This window comes from Sinocyclocheilus rhinocerous, unplaced genomic scaffold (genome assembly GCF_001515625.1).
Source record: "Sinocyclocheilus rhinocerous isolate Xijiao unplaced genomic scaffold, SAMN03320098_v1.1 scaffold1655, whole genome shotgun sequence".
Taxonomy (NCBI): Eukaryota; Metazoa; Chordata; class Actinopteri; order Cypriniformes; family Cyprinidae; genus Sinocyclocheilus; species Sinocyclocheilus rhinocerous.
The window spans coordinates 148372-157991 of record NW_015655597.1 but is presented as its reverse complement, the minus strand read 5'-3'; the positions used below and the strand labels follow the sequence as shown (position 1 = coordinate 157991).

At 37.7% G+C, this 9620-nt stretch overlaps 1 protein-coding gene across 2 annotated transcripts in view; it reads right to left on the bottom strand.

The window, feature by feature from the left end:
* The window catches only part of LOC107718716 (high affinity cationic amino acid transporter 1-like), a 13685-nt gene extending 4277 nt beyond the window's left edge, over positions 1-9408 (bottom strand). The window contains exons 1-7 of one of the 2 annotated variants that reach the window (XM_016525916.1): positions 9266-9408; positions 7019-7522; positions 6396-6554; positions 6009-6177; positions 5077-5210; positions 2950-3172; positions 935-1074 (exon numbers count right to left, since the gene is read on the bottom strand). In XM_016525916.1, coding sequence (XP_016381402.1) covers positions 935-1074; positions 2950-3172; positions 5077-5210; positions 6009-6177; positions 6396-6554; positions 7019-7391 — 1198 coding nt within the window. In that variant the 5' untranslated portion in view covers positions 7392-7522; positions 9266-9408. Of the gene's footprint in view, positions 1-494; positions 632-934; positions 1075-2949; positions 3173-5076; positions 5211-6008; positions 6178-6395; positions 6555-7018; positions 7523-9265 lie in introns of both variants that reach the window. The other variant, XM_016525917.1, reaches the window with a different exon arrangement.
* Positions 9409-9620: the final 212 nt, after the last annotated feature.

Here is a 9620-nt window from a genome sequence, read left to right as displayed (position 1 = left end):
CCCCAATCTCCATTTTTCCATTAAATGATTTCCTAAAAAAAAAAAAAAAAAAAAAATCTAAGTAATAATAAAAAAGTGTCCTGTATTCGTACCCTATTCAAGGAAAGTGCTAAAAGCATAAGCATTTAAACTTTCAATGCACGAAACAGAAAAATACACAAAACTATTCACAAAATCAACAGACTCTTTAGTATGGTAAAACTGACATCATGGTATCACGTCATGTTTGCACAATAAAACAAAAAATTCCAACACAGCAAAGTCTGTCTTACAAGTTTCTATTCCAGGTAACTACTGGAATAATTTTGAAAAGAAAGAAAACAAAACAAAAAAACCCTTTAGTACTGCCAATTACATGTAACTGCTGTATGTTTTATAAACAGTGAGTTTCCAGCCTCCTCCCTATAGATATGCACAGGCTGATGTTTCTAACAGCAACAAAAGCAGCCCACAGGAGCTCAACCCTCCAATCCCACAATGCCCTCTGCTCTTACCAGCAATGACCCCGGAGGCCAGAGTGGACACGACGGGTGCCTTCTTCTCGCTCACCCTCGCCAGAAACGAGAAGAGCAGACCGTCCCGGGCCATGGCAAACATTATACGTGGGAGGGGGAACAAGGACCCCAAGAGACTGATCATGGGATGATCAAAAAAAGGAAGAGAGCAGAAAAGAAACACATAAGCCAACTGGGCAGCTGCCAGAGGTGGTGTCAAAGGCAGAAAGGGGATACATCCAGTTTATTTACGAAGAAAACGGTTAAATGAATTCCGTCATAGCTGTCGGGGACAGGCTGTGCCATCCGGCCCATTCCAGATATAGGTTCAGTGCAATGAAAACGCTGTTTTTCCATGCAACATGCTCCAGGTGGACAGATGCGCAATACTGCGAACGTAACGCGACGTCAGTAGATTAGTAGCTTTAAAATTCGCTCACCTGCGACAAAGCCTGCTGTTATAGTGGCGTGTATGGGTGTTTTTGTTCTCTCGTTGATCCCAGTCATGAATTTGAAGAGCAGGCCATCGTCAGCCATGGCCCAGATGACACGGGGCATGGGGAACATGGCGCCAAGCAGGCTGCCGCGAGAGTTGGAGAAAACAAACCATGCCATGCAAAACAGAGACAGAGACATAGTGCATTCATACACTGCTGTGGTGTTTTTATAAGAGAGAAACATGCCACAAACAGGCCACCCCCACCAATCAGAAGTGATATTAGACCACTCAGAAAAAAAGAAAATATTTGCAGGAGCATAAGGATCAATCTCTTGGCATGGATTTTCAATCATTCAGAGGATGATTTTAAAGGTGAAGCATGTAATTTCTGAAGTACTAGTGGGAAACAAGTGGCATTGCAAAAATAATGATAGTTTCCATATTCCTTTCCCACCCCTTCCGCCTCAGATGACCGCTTAAACAAACAGAGAAATATTTTGAAAGTGCCACATAGCCACAGCATTTGCTCTTCTGGGAAATCAGCCTACAAATACTTCAAAAACACTTCTAATTTAATTGGCTGCTTTTACACAACGTCGGGTGGATTTTGATAGGCTGTTAATATTTTTATCGTTCATCGGCTGGAAAACATCATTCTGAAAGTGATTTCAACAATTGTTCCTCTGTGTCGTTAACATTGTAGTTGTGGTATGGCCTTCCCTATTCTCATAGAAGTAGAAAGATTAATATAAAATGTTACTTATAGTTATAAACATTATATAAGTTATGTGTATAGACACACACGTTGTGTATATATACGCATATACAGAATTAAGTCAAATTTTCATATAATATTTGGTTTAATTTTGTACACTCATCAACAAAAATATTATTTTTGTCAACTAAAATTAAATGCTCAAAATGAATAAATATGGCATGACGAAACATTGACTATCACTACAAGCATTATTTGCAGCATTTAGTAGCATGTATATCAGATACCCATGAGCAGAATTTTATATTGTGTTTTTTTTTGGGGGGGGTTTGTTTGTTTTGGTATCATTTATATCAGATGAATCCTCTCCTTAACAGTAAGAAAAATATATAATGTGGTTGGTTACACATTGTTCAAGCAATCTGTGTCTAAATCGGCGACAGTTCTCAACAATAATAAGCTGCAAAGTGGACCAGACTTCATGCCGATAGTCAAAAGTAGGTAGATATTTGAAGATATAAAATTGCACACTTCACTTTTGAATGGATTCCAAACAGTATTTAATACTGAAAATACTGCAATAACTGGAAACCAAAAAGAAAAATGCCAATAAATCTACTTCAACCCTGCAGCTACTGAGGTTATCATTAGTGACTCAGAAGTTAGACGGGTTGTTAGAAGAATAATAAGTTTAGGACTTGGACAGATCATGCAGAAGACTCCTTCACTTAATAGATTACACACAATTCATACTTCACAGTTGCAAACATTTCTGAGTAACAACATCTGGTGCGAATGCATGTAGGTCATTACTATAAAATTAATTTCTGCCTGACTTTTACAGACAGAGAAAATGTGGCATACAGCCTTACTCCCACTCATAGCCTGGACTGGGTGTTGCATAACTGAGAAACAGGATTCATAACTCAGCACACCAAATTTCCCTTCATATTTTTAGCAAGGGGTTCATATGAGCGGCCTCAGATAAATATACACACACACTATCACGCAATCCAGTCCCAGACTGCACTCTCTCAACCTCTCTAAGGTTGTCCGAGTTCACTTAGTAAAATTTAATGATTGGGTTGGTCAACTTCCTAAAAGTTGCGCTATCAAAATGACTGAAGTCTTTTAAACTGCAACCAGGCTTGCGGGTAATTACATCCATTCATTTCGAGGAACATGGCTAATTATTCATTTCAAGTACATTTTTACGCTCTACCATGCAGGGGCCATTTTACTCTAGACTGGGCTGTAAATGTGTGTTAAAACAATCCCTGACTGGATGGATCAGTGCTTACCTGGTAGACAGGGCGCAAAGGGAGCCTACCGCCACAGCGTACGTGGCTCCTTCCCAGCCGATGTATTTAAAGGCCATGGGAAGGGGGCTGTTCTTATCCAGCATGTAATACGGCATCATCATGGTGAGGGCTGCTGATACACCAAAGTATGCTACAAAACAGATAAGGAGGGAGGAGACGATGCCGATGGGAATGGCTCTCTGGGGGTTCTTCACCTCCTCACCTGTGATATGAAACAGGATATTATGTTTTTATTAAACAGAAACAGTAAAAGGTTGCAGGCTGGACTCAAACCTGCATCATCCACATAAGCAACTAAGCTCAACATGTCAGTAGCTAATTGCTGTGTCACAGCATAAATAATAGGGTCGAACCAAAGGAGCCATAAACAGACCTATGCCCGGACTATCAAATGACACGAGTTCTTAGACATTTTTTATTCCCTAGAGAACATTAATGTAACAGGATACCAGTTTATTTTCAGCTCTTTACATTATTGATATGTGGGTATTTAATTTTGTCCCATCCTATCCCATGACATGACTGATCATTATTGTGTGAAACTGAAAACCGATAGTTGGTTGTCTTTTAATTAGTGGCTCTACGAATACTATGGATGTTTCGAAGTAAAATAAAATAAAATGAAATAAAATAAAATAAAATAAAAATGGTAATTGTTAGACAGTTTAAGAAAAAGTCACATTATATAGCTATAGATCTCCAATAATGAAAAAATACATAAAATTGCAATTACAAGAAATAAAATTGCCATTACAAGGAATATAGTCACAATATATATTTTTTTTCATTATATTTTTATTAAAATCTGAGAAAGGTTTCTATAAAATATAGTATATGAATATGCACAAAATCCAGACATTTTTGTTTCAATTATATTTTGTATTTCACGCTAAACATTGTAAAGGTTCATAAGAAATTATTTGTTTTCAGTGATTTTTAAGATATTATGTTCATTCAGCAAGAATGCATTAAAATGACCAAAAGTGACAGTAAAGACAGTTATATTGTTACAAAAGATTTCCGTTTCAAAAATCCTGTTCTTTTGAACTGTCTACTGTATTCAGAGAATCCTGAAAAAAAAATGTATCACAGTTTCCACAAAAATATTAAGCAGTAATATTAAACTGTTTCAACATCGATAATAATAAGAAATGTTCCTTGAGCAGCAAATCAGCATATTAGAATGATTTCTGAAGAATCATGTGACACTAAAGACTGGAGTAATGATGCTGAAAATTCAGCTTTGCCATCACAGGAATAAGAAACATTTAAAAAATTATAAATTTTTGATCAAATAAATGCAGCCTTGGTCAGAACAAGACTTTTTTCAAAGTGTTACAGAACCCAAACTTTTGAACATTACTGTACATTATATTTACATTCATTCAACTACAGTACGTTTAATCTTGCCATTAAGTCAGTTAAATGCACAATGCATGTGAAATCCGTCATTTTAAGAAGCCTTGGAGCAAGAAAATGACTCAGCTGCTTCAGTGAGTAGTGCGAGCATGTTCGCTTTTGGCAAAAGTTCCTTTGGTTTGACCTTGTGCAGAGCACTACATAAAACAGAGGAGTAGTGTTTCCATGCCAGCAGTGCCAGAGAGAGCACAGGAACATGGCTATATTACCACTCCTGACCAGCATGTGGAAGAGGAGGGGTTACTGAATGTGAACCACAGCTACAGAGAAGGAGACGAGTCCAGACAAACCCCAAAACACTCTAGCCAATCGAATACAAGGGAATGTGGGGGAGTGAGCCGCCATAAAAGAGGGGGCCAGAGGCAAACCATAAGTAGAGATCTACTGAGAATATCCATGCAATACTATTATAAACATAAAGGAAACTCTAAATAACTTTGACCAAAGCGACATGAACGCAAGCCAAATATGTAGGTAGCATAACAGCCTCACTGCTGTACCAATCTAACACTTGCATGCATTTATGCATACAAAATAGGCTTCTTGCACAATTTGCACTCACTAACCTCATGTTTGTAAACATGCATCATATATTTGAGCTTTTCAACAGAATTTTAGGAGAAAACTGGTGCCTTCTAAAGATTAGACATGATTTAGAGCACTGGATTTCAGAAAGCCTTTAGTTACCTGTAGTTGCGATGCAGTCGAACCCAACGAAGGCGTAAAAGCAGGTAGCTGCCCCTGATAAGACCCCTGTGAAGCCGAAAGGCATGAACCCACCTTTACCCAGCATCTCTCTTGATGGCAGAGGCTGTGTAGCACTGCTCAGAGAGAGGAATGTAGACAAATTATAACATGCCATTTGAATTTGAAGGGGAAGTGTGTCATTTCTGCAAAACTATGGCCCCAAAAAGAACAGCAAAAATATAAAATATGGTAACATACGTAAGTCCACTGAGGTCAATCATTATTATTATTTTTCTGGCTAAATTTTGTGAGGTAACACTGAAAAAGCTGATATATAACTTGTTTTCTTATGATAACTTTTGAAATTTGACAGTCGATATATATATATATATATATATATATATATATATACATACACTGAATATACGCTAACATTCAGAAGTTTGGAGTCAGTAAGATTTCTTTTTAAAATAAATTAATATTTTTATTCAGCAAGGACACATTAACTTGATCAAAAGTGATAATAAAGACGTTTATAATGTTACAAAAGATTTCTATTTTAAATAAATGCTGTTCTTTTGAGCTTTCTATTCATCAAAGAATCCTGAAAAATGTATGGCATGATTTATACAAAAATTTTAAGCAGCATAACTGTTTTCAACATTGATAATAATAAGAAATGTTTCTTAAGCATTAAATCAGCATATTAACATGATTTCTGAAAGATCATGTGACACTGAAGACTGGTGTAATGGCTGATGAAAATTCAGTTTGTTTTGCCAGTGGGCATAAGAGACTTGTTTTATTATCATTTAATTTTTAAAAAAGTAAAAATCCTACTGATCCCAGACTTTTGAATGGTATATAATTTTGTGGCATAATTGCAATTACATACTTGAAAATATATTCCAAAGTCGTAAAACATGACTCACTTAATGGTGGAATTGGTTCCACTGAGAATCTCATCAGGGTCCAGGTGCCAGTTCTTCAGTGTACCTTTAACAAGTCCAGATACAACCATGAACCCCAGCACCAGGACATTGATGCAGGTGAACACTTTGTTGACCATGGCTGACTCCTTCACCCCGAAGGCCAGCAGGGCTATAGCAAACAAAACAGAGTTCAAAACACTACGGAACAAAGTCAACATGAACATCCGCATTCAAAAGCTTTCATTATCAGAATGAAAGAGTGTGTTTCACAATCACTGTTTTGAAATTAATATTTATATACATAAATTTGTACGATACTCTGGAATTCTCAGTTCTAATTGGTCAGTCATGGCTCCCTATGTAATTAGTGCTCTGGTCATGTTTTACCTGTGAGAGTAAGGATGATGAATACGGAAAACATATCTGGGTACTCCGCCAGAATGCCCGGAGCATTCATGGACATGTACTGTCGACAAAAATGCTCAATTTGTTTTCCAATCAGCTCATCAAATGTGGCACTCCAAGCTCGGGCGACACTTGATGTACCTGAGAAGGTTTTTCAGATTGAGTAACATTATATAGCAAGGAAAGAAAAACATAAGGAAATGTAAAAAACTACACTATACATCAGTTTACAGATATATATGGTATAGGCAAATACATTTATAACCTTTAAAAGCATAGTTCACTCAAAAATGAAAATTGTCATCATTTACTCACTGTCAAGTTGTTCTAAACCTATACGAGTTTCTTTCTTCTGTTGAACACAAAAGAGGATATTTTGAAGAATGTGTGTAACCAAACAGTTGATGGTCCCCATTGACTTTCATAGTACATCTTTCCAGCTTTGGAAGTCAATGGGGTCCATCTACTGATTGGTTACCCATTTCCCCAAAATATCTTCTTTCATGTTCAACAGAAGAAAGTAAGTCATACAGGTTTGGAACAACTTGAGGGTGCGTGAATTACATAATTTTCATCCCTTTAAGTGATATTGTGTGTCATCTCACCTATAACATACGAAAGTATAAGGTTCCAGCCAGTTATAAAGGCCCATAGTTCCCCAACAGTCACATAGCTGTACAGGTACGCTGAGCCCGTTTTCGGCACTCTCGCCCCAAACTCTGCATAACAGAGGCCCGCAAGCACTGAGGCGAGGGCTGCGATGAGGAACGACAGGACGATGGCCGGTCCTGCATTTTCCCGGGCCACGGCTCCAGCGAGGACATACACCCCAGCTCCCAAGGTGCTGCCCACACCAAGAGCCACCAGGTCAAAGGTGTTCAAGCATCGGGAGAGTCGCGAATCCTCCGAGTTGCAGTCGACAACCTTCACCCTCAGCAGCTGTTTCCCGAAACGCAGAAGCTTTTTCAAAACCATCATTGATTTGATTTGACGACAGCTTCTTTTTGTGCCTCGTTTTCTCGGAGTTTCTCCTTTCACAATGTTTCTGGTTCACCCACAAATGCAGAGGATTCACAATGTTCAGAATACTGTTCAGAAGTGTCGCTTATCTGTAGGGGGGAAAAAAACACACAAAGTAATGAACTTGAGAAAGTGGCAGTTTATACATTGTCAAATGTATGATGTCAAATGTTTAGGGATGCACTATAATATTTATCAGTGACCATATCGACATTTTCTGTCACATTTGAATGACATTCAAAACAAAACAATGCAATGCAAAACAAAGCAAAGCAAAGCAAAGCAAAACAAATAAAAAAACAAAACAAAACAGAGTCGTGTGAACATTCTTCAAAATATCTTTTTGTTCCATAAAAAGTCATATCGATTTAGAGTGAGTAAATCTTGACTTTATTTTTCTCAAGGAATCCTACTTCATTTAAACTTTATTTCCAGAGATGAACAAAAATGCAACAGCAATCATATAGTGGTAAATGCGGTTACCCCTTCCCAGTTTGACCAAAGCAACTGGGTATTTTCCAGATATTTTCCACCAGATATGAGTGTTTGCACTGCAAACATTGTCCTTTTTTGCTTTTTTAAAGCTCCAGGACACAAACCAGCACATTTGTGGTGAGAATAGTAGCTGTCCAGTGATTTAAGGGCCTAAAAACATGTAGAGCACTGACCCATATTCACTTCAACTTCAAGCCAAGCACTAAAAACAAACCAAGTACATATCTGATGACACTGCAAGAGAAAATGACGCTATATTCTGAACCGCAACCAAACCTCGTGAATGAAAAGCATATTGTGACTCCCCAAGGCCAAGTGTCAAAATGTACTGTACTGTACGTACAAATGGGCGGTAGTTCTACAGTCAGTAAGTTCATACAGCTGCACTCTTTTCCCAAGTGTTGAGTAACATGGAGAGAAATCCATAAAATGTGACTGGTGGCAGAGCTGGAGAGGCCCACTGGGGGATAATCTATCATACTCGCACAAACTGACATGTATTATGTAACCGAGAGCGGAACTTAATGGCAAAAATACATGCAACTGCACAAGAACAACTAAGATCTGTTCACAAGCTCGGGTAATTTGCAAGGTAATTTGTAAATGAATGTAAATGAATCTCTCTATGCATGAAGCTACCATAATACTACATATGTGAAGCTGTAAATTTGATCTTTTCTCACATAGTAATAATAATAATTATTATTATTATAACTTCTTGGGAGTAACTAACTAAAAGTTGTTACACCACTACATTTTTTCAGCAGTATGAAAGAAACTTTCAGTCAGCCTGAACCAGTAAAATAGAATGTCCCTAAACCAGTAAAATAGACCTGCCTATTCAAGCTGGGAGCTAAAACTAGCGAACCGGTTAAGGCTGATTTAAGCTATTTTTAGCAAGGTAATTGAGATTCTTCATTGTTTTTGGCTAAATATTTATTACTCTGAGAAATATAAATAAAAAAATAAAAAAAATCATTGAAAAACACACACACTAACACACTCATATATATGCATGTACACAGAGCTTGTAGTTACCAAATATAGTTAGCTAGATTTTCTTAGAAACACGTAGCGTAGCTAATCACTTTTTCTTTAAATAGTAGCTTGACTGCAATTTATCTGCTTGTAATTATGTGTAACTTGTATCTTGAGAGGCTCTGGTTTCAAAATATGTTCCTTAACACAGAGTTTGAGTCTATAAATTAATCTACTGTGAATCATGACCCAGTTTTCTTTCTTTGGAGCTCACTTCTAAACAGCAAAGGGGATATAAGGAGTCACTTCCTGTCATGCCACACTTAAATAGAAAGTTCCACAGACGTGGAGGTGGCGACCTTTTCTTTCTGTCCCAGGGTGCTTCAGAGGTTGTCTTGGATCTCAGAAACGTGGAAGCAGCTTAGCAGAGTCACTCGAGCAGTACTGCACCTTTAACTGTTGTCATTTTAATCACGCAAGCGTGGCATGAGGGCCTGACTGGAACAAACCTGTTGCTGAAACAGCAAACACAAACTTTAGCCAAATTTCCTACATCTAAGCACCGGAAGTTCATTAAAATTAGATTAGCAGTGTGACTGAGTAAAGACAACCAAAGTTCAGGTTTAAAGCTGTGCCCAAGACAGGATCAGTAAAATGACTGTCCATTTTTGTTGTTGTTGTCGTTTTCTTAAACAAATGCACAATGCTTTTCTG